The 20,684-nt window shown below is 44.0% G+C and overlaps 1 protein-coding gene across 2 annotated transcripts in view; it reads right to left on the minus strand.

Annotated features, from left to right (window-relative positions):
• Positions 1-20,684, minus strand: part of WDFY2 (WD repeat and FYVE domain containing 2) — a 193,088-nt gene that overhangs the window by 36,837 nt on the left and 135,567 nt on the right. For both annotated transcript variants that reach the window (XM_082244711.1, XM_082244712.1), the window contains exon 8: positions 17,348-17,453. In XM_082244711.1, coding sequence (XP_082100837.1) covers positions 17,348-17,453 — 106 coding nt within the window. The remainder of the gene's footprint in view (positions 1-17,347; positions 17,454-20,684) is intronic.

Genomic DNA, 20,684 nt, shown 5'->3' on the forward strand with positions numbered 1-20,684 from the left:
CCGACTCTTATAAAACAGGAAAAAGACAGAAAAAGATAGTTAAAGGCTTCCAGGTTTCCACCATTTTAAGTAGAAATTAAAGCAGTTGTAAATTTGAATATTTTTAATTTTTATTTTACAGGATTTATATAGCGCCAACAGCTGACACCATAGTAGTACCCCAGCACTATCTACACAAATATAATCTGCATGGAACTATGGCTAAGTGGTTAGCACTTCCTCCTAGCAGCACTAGGGTAGTTGGTTGGAATCCCAACCATGACACCAACTCTACGGAGTTTGCACGTTCTCCCTGTGTTTTCTCTGAGTATTGCCGGTCTTCTCCCACACCCCAAAGACATACTGGTAGGTTAACTGGCTCCTGTCTAGTATGTTCAAGTAGGAATGTGAGTTAGGGACCTTAGATTGTAAGCTCCTTGAGGACAGGGACTGATGTGAACATAAAATATATGCAAAGCGCTGTGTAAACTGATGGCGCTTTATAAGTACCTGAAATAAATAAACTATAATTAGAAATGTAATCTCACTAGAAAACCCATACATCTGAATTATACAACACTTCCATTTTGGAAGTGCTGATAATTCTGAACATTATAGATGACAAACCGACATTTGGAGAAAATAGCGGAAGCATTCAGAAAAAATAAACTCATTGCCAATGGATAAGCACAGGGGTGGATGTGGTATGGCTTTAGGTTTGTGTGGTAGTTTGTGGCACAAATAACATTGTGCAGGCAGAGGGAAGAACATACTCCACTAAGAACCACAAATTATAAGTGAACTTGATATGGGAATGGCAGGCAGGATGTGATTACTTAGATCTAACAATAACCTTAAGGCCCCGTTCACATAGGGGCGACGCTACTTCGCACCGCGCCGCGACCTCGGAGCGGCCGCCACAGACTTCATAACATTGAAGTCTATGGCGGTCGCCTCCTGGTCGCCCCAAAGAAGCTCCGGACCCTTTTTCTAAGTCGGAGCGACTTGTGTTGCTCCTATTAGAACGGGTCCGCAGCTTCCCTATGGGAGGCGACCTACGGCGAACTGTGAGGCGACCAGGTCGCCTCACAGGTCGCCTCGGTGTGAACCGGGACTTCTACTAGACCTACTAAATAATAAATAAATAGACCACACGAAAATTGCTTGGACATAAAAGGCCGCGGCTGCTTTAATTATTGGCTTAATACATACATAAATAAATACTTAAAACTTTATTTACACTTACATCTTCAAATCACAAACACAACCTAGCCACTACGGCTCAGGTTGACAAATATAACGTAAACTTTCAGAACCATTATCCAGCTAATACTTAAAAACCCAGCTGAATTTGCGTCCACCGAAGCACCAATGCTAAGGCGACCGTATGAGCCAATAACTAATAACTGGCCAAGACGACCAAAGAAAAGGGGTGTGAGGGTGGGGGAACGCAGTAGACGAAGTTCTTGAGGTGAAGTGACCCGGAGCCCCGCAGCCACTACTTAAATAGCCCCTATAGAACCAGTTAGGGCTAGTTTTCTTGGAAAAGAGCGGGATATTTGAGTGGGAGCGGAGCTCCATGCGCAAAACTGCCTAGAAACAGCTGCTAAATGAGCGGGAAAGCCGCAGCTTCATACAGAAACTGCCTGGATACCCGCAGATTTAGGCGGGAAGCTAAAACTGCTTGACCAGGGTCAAAAGTTCAAATGCTGACAGATAAATTTACCTGACAGACTAACTACCTAAACCCTTATTGTCTAATAGCCCCCTACCGCCATCCCATAAAGAAATGGGGGCCAATACAGCACCCCTTACTTTTCATTCCCACTGATAGCCCAAAACTCACCTGAAATCCAACCACAAACTATTACAATTATTAAAACATCAAGGTGGTTTAGATTTATACAGTTCTGTGTGATTGCAGCATGCGTGGTAACGCACACAAGTAGGTGTGATTGGGCTTATAACATTTCCCTTTGTCTTTCACACTTAACTGCAGCACATAGCAGAAAACCAGCCTCACAGGAAAGGATGGGATTTCTACTTGACGTGCATTTTCATAAAGCAAAATGCTAGAGTTCTGCTGCATCAAAACAGAAAAGTGTGAATAGGCCCATATTGAACCTTACTAAAAAAAAAAACTGTAGGTAGGTCTCAGAAATGCACTTCAATTGAAAGAAACCCAAAAATGTATAAGAACCTGATGTGATGGCCACAGAAGCATGGCTTCCAGTTACAAGAAAAGTATGGAAGCTCTGAGTGTCCTCTAGGACTGATGGAGAGGAAATAATCACACATGGCTCGGGGTAAAATGTATTCTGTTTAGTTCGTTCAATGTATGAAAGCAGAACTAAACTCCCTCAACCAACATGAACTATTTTTAATCTTTATACTGCTAACCTTAGTAAATAGATAGGAAGGTATACTATATCTACTGGTTTGAAACTTTTTTTTTTTTTTACATTTCTCCAGTTGCTTCCTGACCTAGGCAAAATGATGTCGTACATCCTAGGATTCTTCATGGGCATTTGTTTTCTTTCATCTGGAGGAGGGGCTTTATCAGCTAAGCACAGGGCAGATGGATTCCAGGAAGTAAAGGCTACACAAATCAGCTGCCCTTACTCAGGATCAAGGCAGCTAGAAATTCTAGGAGGGGGTATGGTGTTTTTTAGACATGTGCAATTCATTTTGTAACGAACCGAAATTCTGACAAATTTTGCATCTTTCAGACTTTCGGATGCATACTAATGTCTGAAGAAAAAAAATAACGAATTTCAACTAATACTAATACGAAAATACAAAAACGAATTAACGTAAAATAATCAATATAAGAGAATGAAATTAAGTAATTTACGAAAGAAAATGAAACAAAAATTTTTCACCGTGCACAAGTCTAGGGTTTTTCAAAGAGATTTCTCAAAAAAATAAGGCATGGAGACATGGAAGGATGGGTGAGTTTGCTTTGAATATTAAAAATGAATTAACCACTTGCCGACCGCCGCAAGTACATATACTGCGGCGAGGGGCCCGTGTTCACCACAAGACCCGTCAGGGGGAAAGGGGGAACATACTACTCACCATACCGGAACCAGGCGGGCGCCAACTCCTGACAGTACCCCTCTCCACCGAGGTAGGAGGGCTGTCGACCAATACGGGCGCCGTGACTCATGGTCTTTGGCGTTTCAGCGAGACGTTTAACTCGCAGGGTCAGTCCCTGTCCAGTGGGACTATGTCGCGGCCGACCCAGCGCGGAGCTATGGCCTGCACGCGCTCGTAGGCTGAACTGGGGTGACCACTGGATCTCAACATCCCGCCCGTCGCCCAGTTCAGCTTTCTTGCTTGAAGATCTCACAGGAACACTGGAGAAAAAAAGCTGTCTTAAAAAATTATTTTCTAAGAAAAAAATCCTGCCAGGACCGAAGATCCCAGCAAGGTATCTAGGTCCTTACTCCTAACTAGACAGAAAAAAACTGATTTGCTGAGGCAGAGAGAGCGAGGATATACCCTCTGGGACTGCCCCTAGGGTGTGGCCAGAGCATTTTTCATTTCCTGTCTAGTCCTACTCCTGTGGAGGCAACATAACCCGAAGGTGCTGTATCACCGAGGACTACGTCTGTCAATGAGCGATAGAGAAAAATGAATTAACCACTTGCCGACCGCCGCAAGTACATATACTGCGGCGGTCAGCCCCGTGCAGGCAAAGTGACGTATGGGTACGTCACTCACCCGCGAGCATCCCCGCACGAGTGACCGGCGGTTTCCGATGTCCGCCGGTCACTCGCGATCTCCCGCTGGAGAGGGAGAAAGGCAGGCGGCTGATGTAAACACAGCCATCTGTCATTCTCCCTGGTATAACAGCAGAGATCATATGATCCTGCTATGTAGGATCGTATGTCTCTGTGGTTACATCAAAAGCCACACCCCTTTACAGTTAGAAGCACGCCCCTAGGGACACACTTAATCCCTTGCTCTCTAATAAAGTTAACCCCTTCCCTGCCAGTGTCATTTTTACAGTAACAGTGCATATGTATAGCACTGATTACTGTAGTAATGTCACTGGTACCCCCAAAAGTGTCAAAAATGTCAGTCAAGGGTCCGATCTGTCCGCCGCAATCCCGCAAAAAAAAAAAAAAAAAAGCAGATTGCCGCCATGATTAGTTAAAAAAAAAAAAAAAAAAAAAAATAGAAATGACATAAAATCTTTCCCGCAGTTAGTAAAACGCAATAACTTTTGCGCAAACCAATCAAAATATGCTTATCGCGTTTTTTTTCACCAAAAATATGTAGCAGAAAACAAATTAGCCTAAAATGTAAAAAAATTTAGATTTTTACTTTTTTTGGGGGGGAATTTAAAATATAAAAAAATGTGAAAAATAATTGTCGCTCTTTTTTTGTTTATAGCGCAAAAAGTAAAAATCGCACAGGTGATCAAATACCACCAAAAGAAAGCTCTGTTTGTGGGAAAAAAGGACGTCAATTTCATTTGAGTACAGCATCGCACGACCGCACAATTGTCTGTTAAAATCACGCAGTGCCGAATCGCAAAATAATGCCTGGTCTTTGGGCAGCCAAATCCTTAAGTGGTTAAGAAGCCTTTTCAGGCTGTGGTGCTCAGATACAAGTAACTTCTGCTTTAAATCAGCAGTTGTTGAGGCATGTCACTTTGAGCTACCTAAACATCTAAAAATTTCCATAGGACTGTCCCTTTACACTGGAGAACCCGGGGAGCTATAGACAGCATATCTAACCCTCCTGTGTGTACAGATGGGGGCGATCGTAATTGCCTTGTTTTCATGCTGCACTATGATCTAGCTTTCCATCAAATAATGAGATCTATGGGAAATCATGTTATAGACAGGCTAAATGGTCAGGATAAAGGAAGAAGAGAGGGTCACAAGACCCTAGGAGCAGTGCTCTGTAGGTCCATGGATGTAATGGTGATGTAGATTTACACCCTGGCCTTACCATAATTCCCCATCCTGAAATGTTTCTGCTCACTTTCTTCATTAGGATTGATATACACTCACCGGCCACTTTATTAGGTACACCTGTTCAATTGCTTGGTAACACAAATGGCCAATCACATGGCAGCAACTCAATGCATTTAGACATCTAGACATGGTGAAGAAAAGTTGCTGAATTTCAGACCGAGCATCAGGATGGGAAGAAAGGGGATTTAGGCGACTTTGAATGTGGCATGGTTGTTGGTGCCAGACAGGCTTGTCTGAGTTTTTTAAAAGCTGCTGATCTAACTGGGATTTTCACACACAACCATCTCTAGGGTTTACAGAGAATGGCCTGAAAAAGAGAAAATATCCAGTGATTGTCATTAGTGTGGATGAAAGTGCCTTGTTGATGTCAGAGAAGAATGGGCAGACTGGTTTAAGATGATAAAAAGCCAACAGTAACTCAAATAAACACTTGTTACAACCAAGGTATGCAGAATACCATCTCTGAACGTACAACATATCCAAAATTGAAGGAGATGGGCTACATCAGCAGAAGATCACACCGGGTGCCGCTCCTGTCAGTTAAGAACAAGAAACCGAGGCTACAAGTTGCACAGGTTTGCCAAAATTGGACAAAAGATTGGAAAAACTTTGCCTGGTCTGAAAAGTCTATATTTCAGCTGTGACATTGAGACGGTAGGGTCAGAATTCGGCGTAAACATAAAAGCATGAATCCATCCTGCCTTGTATCAACAGTTGAGGCTGATGGTGGTGTAATGGTGTGGGGGATATTTTCTTGGTACACTTAGGGCCCCTTAGTACCGATTGAGCTTCATTTAAATGCCACGGCCTACCTGAGTATTGTTGCTGACCATGTCCATCCCTTTATGACTACAGTGTACCCATCTTCTGATGGCTCCTTCCAGCAGGATAATGCCCCATGTCACAAAGCTCAAATCATCTCACCACTGGTTTCTTGAACATGACAATGAGGTCACTGTACTCCAATGGCTCCACAGTCACCAAATCTCTGTCCAATAGAGCACTTTTGGGATGTGGTGGAACAGGAGAGTCACACCATGGATGTGCAGCCGACAAATCTGCAGCAGCTGTGTGATTTAATGTCAATATAGACCAAAATCTCAGATGAATGTTTCCAAAACCTTCTTGAATCTATGCTACAAAGAATTAAGGCAGTTCTGAAGGCAAAAAGGGGTCCAACCTGGAACTCGGAACGTGTACCTAATAAAGTGGCTGTTGAGTGTATATTCATGGAAAAATAGGAGTTCTTCGTACCCAGCTGGCCTATGAACAGTATTTCTTTCTGCTGCACAGTCACAGAACAATATACAAATCTCTGGTAACAGGCAGCCTGTGTCTGAGCTCATCTATGTTCTGCATTGTTATGCAATAAATTCTCTGAATTGTGAAAGCACATTTATTGCGAAAAACTGGAGGAGAGAACATAACAGCACTATTATGAGGATGTCATTGGTACAAACAGAAAATAAACAAAGCCTTCTACACAGCCAAATGGGGATATGGAATTACATAAATCAACAAAGGTACTGACAATCCTAAGGGCCCCTTTATAAAGCAGAACAGCCCTACTGCTGATTCAAAGCTGAATTATAAATCATTAATACAGCAAAAAAATTTATGTTATTAAGAGCCTGAATTTGACTTTGTATCAGACTCTTGCAATCTACTTTACAGTAGAGGTAAGAGAGGGGAAAAGAGAAGCAGCACAAAGAGCCAGTAGTCAGGTGTGGTGCAGTGCAGGGAGAATGCTAAAAGTAGCAGAGCGACAGAGATTAGTTCATCAGTGTGTTGCTTCTCTTTTTACTGTCCAATTGGAGGATGGGGTTTGATAGAAGACCTGTAAATAACGGTAAAACTGCAGCGACTAAAAACTAGGTCCCAGTGGGGGGGGGGGGGGGGATTCACCCGATTTGGCACGTTTACCTTTATCACCAAGAGTAAAAAAAAAAAAAAAAAAGTATGGGTTGTCAATAGTAATAGAGGAGAAATCTTCCATTGGGATAGACAACCAGAGATTCACTCACTTTGTAGGGATTTCTTCTTACTTCCTGTTTTGGCTTTGGGACAGGAAGTGAAGGGAAATCTCCTCAATGGGATACAGATGGTAAAAAATTGACAGGGATTGGTTATAACCCATACATACTCTATTCAAAATAAAAAATGTGGCTTTAGTGGTTTCCATTTTAAACAAGCCCCTCCAGTGTTTAAACAAATTTGAAAAAGTTAATTTGCTAGAAAAAGACTGGAACACCCAAATAAAAATTCTTAAGAGCATTTCTAGTAGAAGAAATAGTGTGATCTGTTGTCATCTATACATACATATTCGCCAGCACACCTGGTGTGCTGGCAAATATCTATGTATCTGCGATAGACCCAGTGTCCAGCTGGTGATCGCTGCAGCACCCACAACAGATGTGTCTATATCCAGGAAGGTGTGCGATGGGAATATGAACTATTCTGTTGTCATATGTATCTCAAAATTTCCATCAGAGAACTAAAAAGTCTCCAATTGTCCCCACTCGATCAGCGCCGACGGCTTTTGCCAGCAGCACCGATTAGTCCCCATCATCAGAATACGATAACTCAGTGGGGAAAATCCCTCCAATTCCTTGAATGTGTGGATGGGGGAATCAGTTTTTTTTTTTTCTCCACTCAACCTGCTATGGGCTCCCTAAAACATAACTTTACTTTGGCTTTTGTTGGTCATTATTTGTACTACATACTCTTGCTTAAAGCCTGGTAAACAGTGAGCTTTTGTTTTTTTTTTTGTTTTTTTTTCATTCAACCCAGCATGACGAACAAAAAAAAACCGAAGAGCTCCGGTGGAGCCGCTGTACTAACAATCCGATAGTACAGTGATCTCCCCGGTGAGCTATTGTGTTCTCACAGAGGGATAGCCAACCCCACCAGAACACATTGGTTGAGAGCGCTGATCGGATGCCATCAGCAGACCATTTGCAGTCATGCCCCTTCGACAGAAGCCAGATCGGCTGCCATACACACGGGCCGAATGTCGGCTGGATTCTAATGACATTTGCCCCGGGTGTAGTAGGCTTAAGTGTGTCTTAGGCTCCTTTCATGAGGTCCGCTGTCCGGTGCGGTCCATTCTCTGATCAGCGGGGGATCGATCCGCCGATCCCCAATGAGCAAGCGGATGACAGCTCCCTCTCCGCTCTGTGTGCGGAGAGGGAGGTGTCAGATCCCCGCTGCTCTCTATGGGGGATTCGGATGAGAACGGACCGCCTGTCCGCTCTAATCCGCCTATCCGCTCTCATCCGATCCCCTGGACGGATGGAAAAATGGATTTTTGTAAAATCTTACCGTAAAATCCTTTTCTCTTAGCTCATTGACAGACGTAGTCCTCGGTGATACACCACCTTCGGGTTATGTTGCCTCCACAGGAGCAGGACTAGACAGGAAATTAAAAAGCTCTGGCCACACCCCAGGGGCAGTCCCAGAGGGTATATCCTCTCTCTCTCTGCCTCAGCAAATCAGTTATGTGAAAAAGCAGTCTTTAGAGATTTTAACCCAACTCAAAAAAACAGAGGGGCGGGGACTACGTCTGTCAATGAGCTAAGAGAAAAGGATTTTACGGTAAGATTTTACAAAAATCCATTTTTCTCTAGCGCTCATTGACAGACGTAGTCCTCGGTGATACACCACCTTCGGGACGTCCCAGAGCAGTATCACAACTGAGGGGTGGGAAAATGGAAATCAAATCCCAATCTAGAAGGCCCAACCGGTGCCAACTAGAAGTTTACAATGCTCATCCTTAATGATGAGACTCAACAAAAAAAGAGAAAACAATTTTTTTTTTTTTTTTTTTTTCAAACAGAAAAAAACCCTCGAGGTAGACCACCGGTCTCCTCAAATTGCGGCCTGCAAAACCTTGCGGCCAAATGAGGCATCCGCCGATGCCGTCACATCAATTTTATAGAATTTTGTAAAGGTATGTACCGACGACCAGGTGGCCGCCTTACATACCTGGACCACTGACGCCTGATGGCGAAAGGCCCAGGAAGTACTGAGCGCTCGAGTGGAGTGCGCCCTAACAGGGAACGGAGGACTCTGACCCTTAATAGAATAAGCCTGTACCACCGTTTGTCTAATCCATTTGGCAATGGTCGCGGCAGATGCAGGCAAACCCTTTCTGGGGCCATCCGTGATCACAAAAAGTGAATCCGTCTTACGGAATGATTCCGTAGCTTTCAGGTATACCCTGATTGCCCGAACCACATCTAAGGAATGCAACGCATGTTCCCGATGATGCTTGGGCTGAGGACACAAGGAAGGTAGTACAATATCTTCATTCAGATGAAAATCTGAAACCACCTTAGGAAGAAAAGATGGCTTAGGATGAAGTACTACCTTATCCCTATGAATCACTAGGTATGGGGACTGGCATGATAATGCAGCCAGTTCTGACACCCTGCGAGCAGAAGTAATAGCCACCAAGAAGGCCACTTTCTGGGATAAAGTAAGCAAGGGAATCTCCCTGATGTTTTCAAAAGGAGGTTTCTGTAGAACCGACAAAACCAAATTAAGATCCCAAGGCGGTAAGGGCGCGCGGACTGGAGGAGCCAGGTGCCGCACCCCCTGGATGAAATTCCGCACCAAGGATTTGGTAGCTAAAGGCTTCTGAAAGAAGATTGCTAATGCTGAAACTTGACCCTTGATGGTGGCTCAAGGCTAGCTTCTGCTCAACCCCTTGTTGCAAAAAGGCCAATATTCGAGACACCGAATAGGTACGTGGAGGAAATCCTAAAGATTCGCACCACGCAATATAAGTTTTCCATGTGTGATAATAGACTTTGCTGGAAGTCGCTTTCCTTGCTTTAATAAGGGTAGGAATGACTGAAGCTGACAAACCTCTGTCCTTCAGTACTTGGGTCTCAATGGCCAGGCCATTAAACCCAGCGACTGTAAAGCATGATGGTAAATTGGTCCTTGAGACCACAGACACTCCCTGAGACGAAGTTCCCACGGAACGTCTACGACTAACATGTCCAAGTCGGCCAGGCCGGCTTGAGGAGGCCAGCCTAGAATTTCTAGGACCACTGGCGCTGATTGGATCTGAACCAGGCGTCCCTAGAGGTATCTGGCCCCGACCATCCGAGAAAGTCTGGTCGTTTTCTGTTCCCACACATTTATCAGATACCTGATAGTTATCAGGAAAGGTGATCTTTTCTGGTTGAACCTCAGGGACCGAAGTCACCCGACTAGAGGCTACTTGGCCTATCTGGTCAACCAGATCCGATTCCTGTGAGGTATCGGGACTAATCTTAGGAAAAGGTAAAGGAAAAGATCTATTCAGGGAACGGTAATTACCGCTTCCTGTAGTACTTAAATGTTGGAAGGGAAGAATCGCACCGGTAGTAGTGGTTGATGCTCGATCTAATGTCCTGAATACCGGTGAAAACGTCCCCCCACCCCGAAACCGGGTGGGGGCGCACCTTCAGGCTGTGTACTCCTTTGCTTCGGGTTTGGCTGGGTTGGTCCTTTGCTTGTCCGACCAGCCCTTCTTGAACCCTCCTGGAGGAGTCTTGCCTTTCCCGCTAGTACCAGCCGGGCGCCCTTTATGGGCGGTAAAGAAAGGTCCTCGCTTGTTGCGAGGTCCCTTAGCTTTAGCAGCCTGTGGCAAAAAAGTGCTCTTGCCCCCAGTGGCATCCTTAATGATTTCATCTAGGTTGGCCCCAAATAGACGATTCCCCTGAAAGGGGAGATTTGTCAAGGTCTTCTTGGAACCTAGGTCAGCTGACCAGCATTTTAACCACAGCACACATCTGAGGATCACCGCTGTCTTAGATGCATGCCCTAATAAGGGAGTAGTGTCCAAGGCTGCGTCACAGATAAACTGTAGCCCTTGTATAATCTGTTCCATCAAATCAGATGTCTCCTGGGGAATATCTTTTCCCCTAAGATCTTGGCGTACCATTTTCGCCCATTCCGTAAGTGTCTGGGAAACTAGACCAATAACAATTACTGGTCTAAAAGCTGACCCTATCAGAGAGAAGATGGTGCGGGACTCTGCTTCCATCTTTCGATCCACCGGATCCTTAAAGGACGAAGTGTCCTCCACTGGAATAACCGTGGCTTTATTCAGCCTGGAAATAGGCGGATCCACGACTGGTGGTACCGTCCATTTCTTAATGATGGATTCCTCAAACGGATAGCGTCTAGCAATACGCTTGGAAATAGTAAAGGTACGTTTAGAATGCTCCCATTCTCCTTTAATCTGATTACCGAAACATTTAGGTACAGGAAAAGCCTTCATCGTCTTGATGGGCTTATTAGTACCAAAAGGAATCTCTGTTTCAGTTGCCTCTGCCGGTAAAGCCTCAAGTTTTAAGGTTTCCTGCACTGCTACAACTAGTGCGTCCACCAATGCTTCTTCCTGAATAATAGCAGGAGAAGAAGCGTCCTCCTCACTGTCTGAGGGGGCTTTACCTGGGATAACAGCCCTTGCAGAGGAACCTGCAACTGCCGTGACCACCTCTGAATCTGAGTCAGAGGTGTCAGATGGTATAGGGGTAGGCAGGGGTCGCTTCCTTGACCCCCGTCCCTGACAGGCCGCCTCCACCCGAGCCACCATAGACTCCAAAATTGCTGTAAATGACTCTATACTCTGTGCACCGGCGGGTCCCGTGGCCCCCTCGAGGGAAACAGGTGGGGGAATATGTGTGGCAGGGTCCATGATAACTCCAGTTACTTCCTGGATAATATAATTCAAAAATAAAACTTTTCTTTTTTTTTTTTTTTTTTTTCCGACCCCCAGCGCCACAAAAGCCCCTTAGTGTTACCTGCTAGGGATCCCTATCGATCGAGAGAGAGAGAGAGATAGACCCCCAGGCTCACCACTTGATGCTCAGAGTTTAACTGCAACAGGTTACAGCGCTGTCTTAACAAACAGGAAGTCTTTTGGCTGGCTGCCCAGGAAGAAAGGAGGCGGCTCCGCCCCTCTGTACGCCTTCCGGCGCCTCCCCCAAGCTCCACGAGGTGTTTGGATCACCTCAAACATGGCCGCCCCCATGCTGGAGACACGAGGCTACGCCAAAATGGCGGCTCGTGCGATCCAGCAAAAAAAAAAAAAATGGCGGCGGCCCGTACTGAATAGCGGTGTGCTGCAGGGCACACAACACTCTCACTGCATGGGGATATGGCGTGGTTGGCGGTACCGGCCCTGGCGGACCGCATGGCCGTTCGGGAGGCCTGCTAATAGCTGGAGATCTGATTAGGAAGGCAGTCTACATGTCCGTGGCTTCTGACTGGTAGGTAGCTTATTCTTAACCCATAAGATTCCCAGAATGCCACAGATTACATCTTTAAAACATGTATACAATTAGATTGTTAGCTCCCAAACCAAGCCTCCTGGCTTTTTGCACACATAAAATCACACTCAAAGTAGGAGGATCTGTGTCATGTTGTAGGATAGAAAGGGACTCTATCTTACCATACAGAGAGGGGCCCGCGTTCACCACAAAACCCGTCAGGGGGAAAGGGGGAACATACTACTCACCATACCGGAACCAGGCGGGCACCAACTCCTGACAGTACCCCTCTCCACCGGGGCGGGAGGGCTGTCGACCGATACGGACGCCGTGACTCATGGTCTTTGGCGTTTCAGCGAGACGTTTAACTCGCGTGGACAGTCCTTTAATGGGACTTTGTCGCGGCCGACCCAGCGCGGAGCTATGGCCTGCACGCGCTCGTAGGCTGAACTGGGGTGACCACCGGATCTCAACATCCAGCCCGTCGCCCAGTTCAGCTTTCTTGCTTGAAGATCTCACAGGAACACTGGAGAAAAAAGCTGTCTAAAAAAATCCTTTAAGAAAAAATTCTTGCCAGGACCTAAGATCCCAGCAAGGTATCTAGGTCCTTACTCCTAACTAGACAGAAAATAACTGATTTGCTGAGGCAGAGAGAGAGAGGATATACCCTCTGGGACGGCCCCTGGGGTGTGGCCAGAGCTTTTTAATTTCCTGTCTAGTCCTGCTCCTGTGGAGGCAACATAACCCGAAGGTGGTGTATCACCGAGGACTACGTCTGTCAATGAGCGCTAGAGAAAATAGGATTTCTATCTGTCCGGATTTCACGGAGAGGATTGGATGCAGATAGAAGCGGGTGTCAGCGGACATGTCTCCGCTGACATCCGCTGCCCCCATAGGGATACATGGAGGAAAAAAAAATGACAGGCGGATCTGATGGGATAGTTTGTGTGAAAGGGGCCATAATCTCCCACATTAAATGACGTTGTCTAATCTATATCGGTGTATCTGCCTTCCGTTCCTCCACCTTTATGTTTTCACAGTACACCATCTTAATGCAGGGGTGGAATGCAGCAAAATGGGGTATGTATAATTAGAATTTAAGTCAGAAAAAGGCCATAATTTAAAGCAACACTAAACTCTTGTTTAAATAAAATACATTAAAAAACATAAATACATAGTATGGCTAAAAAAAAACAAAACAAAAAAAAAAAAAAACACAAATCCATCTAGTTCAACCAACAAAAGGGAAACAAAAATAAAATAATTATACACACACACACACACACACACACACACACACACACACACACACACACACACACACACACACACACACAGCCCTATATACACAATCCTATAACCACAGTTGATCCAGAGGAAGGCAAAAAGAAACCCAATAAAGCATGTACAATTTTTCAAGATTGTGTTCTTAAAGCCCCTTTCACACTTGTGCGACTTGTCCTGCAACTTGGGACTGAAAAGTCACATGACAAGTCATACGCCATGATTTCCAATGAGTATCGTTCATATCTGTGCGACTAAGTCGCAACAAATTTCAAAATAGTCCCTGCACTAGTTTGGGCCAATTTTAATGCATTTTGAGGTCCATAGACATTGCTTCAAGTCCAGTCAAAATCACAGTAAAATTGCGTCAAAATCACTGTAAAATCGCATAAGTGTGAAAGGGGCCTAACTCAGAAAATTGCCTTCTATAGGTCTCAGCTAATTCCATTTTTTGTGGCTGCTGTGATCTGACTTCCCGTTAGTGGGTGGCTATGTTTGTTTTTCCATGGTTCTACTGTATGTGAGACTGTCGCCACCCTCTCGCTCACTTCTGAGATTACCTAGGGACTATGGGACTTGTAGTGCTCATAGAGCGGTGCCCATCCAACTAACATGCACGGTTTATTCCAAACAAATGAAAAGGAGGAATTAAAGGAGAGGGTTGGGAGCTCACAAAGGACATTACAAGTAGGCAGAAAAACAGTAAGAGACAATTTACTGAAGAATAGATTATAGGGCCATTAAATAGTAGATGTATATGGATTATTTTCTGGAGAATAAGGGTATTGTTAGTGTCGTTGTAGTCCAGATATGCCTTCCTTAAAAAATATATATGTAAACGAAATATGTTGATGCGAAAACTGGTAGAGTGATCTCGTGTTGGAGAGGCTGTCTTTTTGCTGACGTGGATACTGAGAAGTGAGCTGTGTGGGGGATACAGGGAAAGATCACTAGGTGTGCTGGGGATGGGATACAAGGGAGAGAGCAATGTGTGTCCTGGGGGGGAAGGATACTAGTGAGTCCAATGTATGAGCTTGAGGTGGGACACAGGAGAAAGAACACTAGGTATGCTTGGGTTGGGAAACAGGTAGGACTGTAATGTGTATGCTGGAGGTAGGATACATGCGAGAAGCCAAGGTGTGTTCTGGGGGTAGGATACAGGTGAGAAGCCAAGGTGTGTTCTGAGGGTAGGATACAGGTGAGAAGCCAAGGTGTGTTCTGGGGGGTAGGATACAGTTGAGAAGCCAAGGTGTGTTCTGGGGGTAGGATACAGGTGAGAAGCCAAGGTGTGTTCTGGGGGTAGGATACAGGTGAGAAGCCAAGGTGTGCTCTGGGGGTAGGATACAGGTGAGAAGCCAAGGTGTGTTCTGGGGGTAGGATACAGGTGAGAAGCCAAGGTGTGTTCTGGGGGTAGGATACAGGTGAGAAGCCAAGGTGTGTTCTGGGGGTAGGATACAGGTGAGAAGCCAAGGTGTGCTCTGGGGGTAGGATACAGGTGAGAAGCCAAGGTGTGTTCTGGGGGTAGGATACAGGTGAGAAGCCAAGGTGTGTTCTGGGGGTAGGATACAGGTGAGAAGCCAAGGTGTGTTCTGGGGGTAGGATACAGGTGAGAAGCCAAGGTGTGTTCTGGGGGTAGGATACAGGTGAGAAGCCAAGGTTTGTTCTGGGGGTAGGATACAATGAGAAGCCAAGGTGTGTTCTGGGGGTAGGATACAGGTGAGAAGCCAAGGTGTGTTCTGGGGGTAGGATACAGGTGAAAAGCCAAGGGGTGGGATAAATACAAAAGACCAATATGTGTGCTGGGGGTGTAATAAATGGGAGAAAACAATGCATGTTCCAATGGTGGGATACAGTGGAAAGACCAATGGGTGTGCTGAAGGTGGCACACATGGTAAGGACCAATGGAGGTGTGCTGGAGGTAGAACTCAATGCTACAGCATGCTTTGTTCAGCAAAATTTAGGACTGGAGACCAATATTCCAGACAGAAAATGACTTTAATAATCACACATGGATGTAAATTGTAGTGTCGATGCACATTATATAGTGGAGGGTTTGGGAACTGATATTTTCAGTGATGTGCGTTACAGTGATCCTACTGTAAGAAAAAATGTGGTAATGCGCCTTAATGGAATCATTTAATTTTAGGAGCACCTGCTTTCTGTTCAAAACATTTTTACTGAACAAAATACGTTAATTCACTGTAAAATACAGGAATCGGAATCCCACAGAGAGATAATACTATCAGATTTGCATTAGCAGCAGATTTAAGTCAGGAATAGGAAGCAAAACATATCATAATATAATAAACATCCTGGTAATTATACCTATTCTAAATCTCCTGATAATAAACAATGTTTTACTTTTTAATTGAAGTGAATATCATATTACGATACATGTCAGATTATGAGAATGAAATGAGTTTGGCACTTTTTTTTCCTTGCGTTTAGAATAATCTGTGCAAGGTAAGCCTCCCTTTGAATTGTCCAATTACCTGGTTTAATATACATGATGGTCAATTGTGTTTGCTGACCATGCACACTTAAATACCCTTAGAATCATCTGATTCCAGCTGTGATCCAGGATCATTTCCATCCTTGTCGGTCTTCATTTGTCGCCGATCGCCCTTATTATTACATTTTATTAGGTGCGTATTATTGGTATAAAGTCATATTACTTACTGGGTGTTGTGGTGTGTACCATGAGTGGGATGGCTTTGTACTTTTATTTATGTATAATTCAAAATTTTGTCCTTATCAGTTTCTACCTCCTCTGGGTCCTGCACTCACCCGGGAGATTGCCAATTGGCATTGCTGTTCTTGATATTGGTTTGACAGCTGGTGAATATGTTTTGCTGCACCTCCATGGCATTTGGGCAATGTGTGGAAAAAGATTTAGGTTTACTTATTTAATATTTTTTATTTACACCTTGGTGGTTAGTTTCACTTTTGATGTTCTACACATATATTGAACTATATACTAGTATATACACATTTATCCGTCGCTTTCTTGTATTATTTTTGGATGTGTATTTTTTCAGGATTTACCATTCCTCTTGAACCAAACTCCTAAAAAAGCGGACAATCTGCGAAACATGTAGAGTATGATTGGAAATTTACTATTCGAGGTCCCCCATCACTGGGTAGACACCTCAGTCAATATCCAATATATTAGAGGAATTTTATCATATGTTATTTCAAATAATTTATCCGATACTTGGTGGACAATTGTATGGTCTTTTTGCTGTTCAAAATTCCCTTTATGGGTAATTTTTTAACATATATTGATATAATAAACGTTTATATTTTTTATAGTATTACTGTGTTGTGAGTTCATATTGTACCATGAAAGTCCTCAGTGCCTCAATTTAATGTCTTCCCAGTTCACACCGGTGCGACTTGTCATGCGATTTGACAGGTCCTAATCGCACTCTATTGTCAGCGTTGGAACTGTTCAAATCTGTGAGACGCCGACTTTGCGGTGCCGCACCGATTTGAAAAAGTTCCTGCACTATTTATGGCAATTTTAGGTGCGACTTGCATAGACATCTGTGCATGAAGTCACACAGAGGTCAGCTAAGTTGCAGCCGAAGTTGCTCTGACATGCAGCATAGAAATCGTGCAATTTCGAGAGACGCTGTACAATGTCAAATTTGGATTTGGTGTGAATGGGGGCTAAGCGATACACGCTTTGTCCTTTTTATTACCCCCACAACATCATAACTTAGAAACTTTGGAATACTTTTAAAAGAAGGAAAGCCTTTAGGTATAGTTCACCACAGTAAGACTTAAGCAAAAATACTGAAAAGAATAAATCGGGTAACAAACCTCCTGTCTTTCAACATCCATGTTCCAGACAACAATACTGCCATCTGCGCTGCAGGAGATGAGCTGCCTGGAATGGTGTGCATAGGAGATGGACTGGATTTTATCACTGTGACAAAAGAAAAAATAAATCATCTGTTATAAAAAAAGAAAAGTGGCAAACAAATAATGCCAATTTATGACAGGCTAAGTCATCATTTTAATGGACTTTTGTAAAAAGACATCATACCATATTTTTAAGCATACCCCATACATGTTAACACGGTTCATTTTTGTAAGGCCCCCTGCACTTCCCACTACAAGAGCCAAGGGCTGATGTCATGAAACAACTCAATTGGGCACACCTAAATTGCCTGATAGAGTTCCATACATGTGCTGAGCTTTGATCCTTGCAATAATTCAATTTCCTCCTAACCACAATGTCATGGACTCATGGTAGATGAAAAATTCAAGCTGCATGGGTGAAATGTGGGCAGTGACAACAGTAATATATATATATATATATATATATATATATATATATATATATATATATATATATATATATATATATATATATATATTGGCCTAAATAGGGCTTTGTCTAACAGGACTGTTCATTATTTTCAAAGTATATGGAAGAGTGCCTTTGTTGTAAACATCAGCCATGTAGATTATTGATGCCACCCAAGGCTGGCCATAGATGGCTTGAATTTTGGTTGATTTCTGCTTAATCGCCTGAAATTTGAGCCGTAGGTGACCCTGCAAGCACCACACTTGACATGAAAAAAAAATGAAATGAGCCAGGTGGAATATCACTGGCTGGACAGTGACTGCATCCCATCAAATGCAGTCACTTTTTGCGTACTCAAGCAGCCGTGGGTGCTGCAGCTGTCTGAACACAACACCCAGCAGTAGGGATTCTTCCACCCACACCGTTTAGCAAGAATAGGGGACCACAAAATCGCAATGCCATTGCGGTTAATAGAACTGTATTGAAATGTCACTAGTGACATTCTGATAAAGTACTGTGCGAAAAAACAAAAAAAAACTGTACGATGCACTGGGCGAGTTCTATGCGACTCGGTTTGAAAAGGTCATAGAACTATGTGGGCATGCGTTGCCAGGCTTTGTTAAAGTCACAACTGCTTCTTTCCCCATACAAGTGAATATGAATGCATTGTAAATTGATCATAAATGTAAGTGGAATGCAAGCTGCATTTATACATCATTACCTGAAAAATAAATCTATCCAGTGATTGGAGCAAATAAAGAAACTAAATGGAAGACAACCCTTCTCCGCCTGTGGACTGCTCATTCAATTTAAATAATTAAAAGCTAGAAGAAGCTTCATACTGCTTCCTCAGAACTTCTCCATGTCAAACTGTAGAAATGCAGTTGAACGGTTATTGGGTATTTAGCCAACAAAGGGATTTTCTTGTTACCATTCTTAATGCATTAAATCAACGCAAAAAAAAAAAAGTAAAAAAATTGGCCTCAGGAGCTTTTAGCCACAACGTTCCACTATGCCAGCATGTAAGCACATTATGGTAGACTTGCCTGGCTAGTGATACCCTCCAGCGCTGCGCTGGTATTACTACCATCAGTCACGGGCACGGTCTTCCATTCTCCCTTCTGGGTTTTGATTCTTCAGCTACTTGGTTGGCCGGGCTGTTATGACTAATAGGGTCTTTTTAGTGATAAAAACCCCTACTTTTTTTTTTTTTCTTTAATTCTGCTTTAAAGAGGAAGTAAATACTCCTTGTTTGTTTGTACCTATAGGTAAGCCTATAATAAGACTTACCTATAGGTACTGTAAATATCTCCTAAACTTGCACCGTTTAGGAGACATTTACTATAGACTACGCCGATTACGTCATCGGCGCATGCGCTCTGAAGTGCCGTTTCTTCAGGGTCTGTGGCGCATGCGCTCTGAAGTGCCGTTTCTTCAGGGTCTGTGGCGCATGCGCTCTGAAGTGCCGTTTCTTCAGGGTCTGTGCCAAGACTGGGGGCTCTGGGGCCCATGTGCGGGGGTGACGTTATTGCGGCTCCGCCAAACCACAGCCCTGGAGCCCACCAACCCAGAAGAAACACATGGGAAGATGTTGGGTGTGTCAGCAGCGTGCAGGCGCAGCTGCAGGGCTTCTATGCGATGGATACTAGCTCATTATGCCTTTGGGTTGCAGGTTTTTTTTTTTCAATACGGGGGTTTACAACCTCTAAGTCCCAATGGGTTTAAACACATGGAAGTTTACTGGAAATCAGTGAGAGCAGAGAAAGCCTTGTTTCTAAGCAGCGGACTTCTCAGTTGTTAGGACTGTTGGAATACCAAGTATAGCCAGCACATCTTTGTACAAGTGAACTTGAACAGGCAGCACAATGGCTAATTGGTTAGCTCTGCCACCTAGCACCACTAGCGTCACCAGATTGAATCCCAAGCACGGCACTCCCTGCCTGGAGTTTGCATGTTCTCCCTGTGCCTGCATGGGTTTCCTCCGGATACTCTGGTTTCCCCCTTACTCCAAAGACAGGCTGGTAGGTTTATTGTCTCCTGTCTAAATTAGCCCTAATAGGTGTATGTATGAATGTGAGTCAGGGACCTTAGATTGTAAGCTCCTTGAGGGCAAGAAGTGACGTGAATGTACAATATATATGTAAAAGCGCTGTGTAAACTGACAGCACTATAGAAGGACCAGTAATAAATACATTTTTCAGCACTTCTCTGAACACTAGAACAAACACTTGTACATGAACGTAAAACAGCAGCAGTGAATGACTGGGCTCTTTCCCTGCACGGCAGGGCTGTGCCCATTTCAGGACGGGATGCACAGAAAAACAAACCATAAAACATATGTATTTGATCTGTGCAGTAAGCGGTTTACCTGGAATTAAGCTTTAACCTGCTGGAAAGTGAATAGTTGCACCAGCATTTTGAATCATCACTTTGACATGTAATCTGCATCTTATATAAATGCAAAGAAATCAATAGGCAGTGTTAAAGGTACACGTCCTTGGTTCTCTGAGTGACTGACACCATTAATGGAAGAGATCAGAAAGAATGATGGGCACAGCACAGACGCCTACAGACTGTGCAGCTCATGCTCACAGTACTGTGCTCTGCAGCACATAGCACACCATGTGCTTCACTGAGCCTTTGTGCATACTCAACCACTGTAGTTAAAACCCTCTTTTAGCCAAAGCCCCAGGGCCACATGTCAGGCACTCCATTTTAACACAGTGGGGTTGACCTTCTAAAACTGGAGTGTGAAAAATCTGGTGAAGTTCTGCATAGAACCAGCTTCCAGGTTTTTGTCAATGCTTAATTGAACAAGCTGAAGTTAGAAGCTGATTGGCTATCATG

Source organism: Pelophylax lessonae (assembly GCF_965119305.1).
Source record: "Pelophylax lessonae genome assembly, chromosome: 2".
In the NCBI taxonomy this organism is placed as follows: domain Eukaryota; kingdom Metazoa; phylum Chordata; class Amphibia; order Anura; family Ranidae; genus Pelophylax; species Pelophylax lessonae.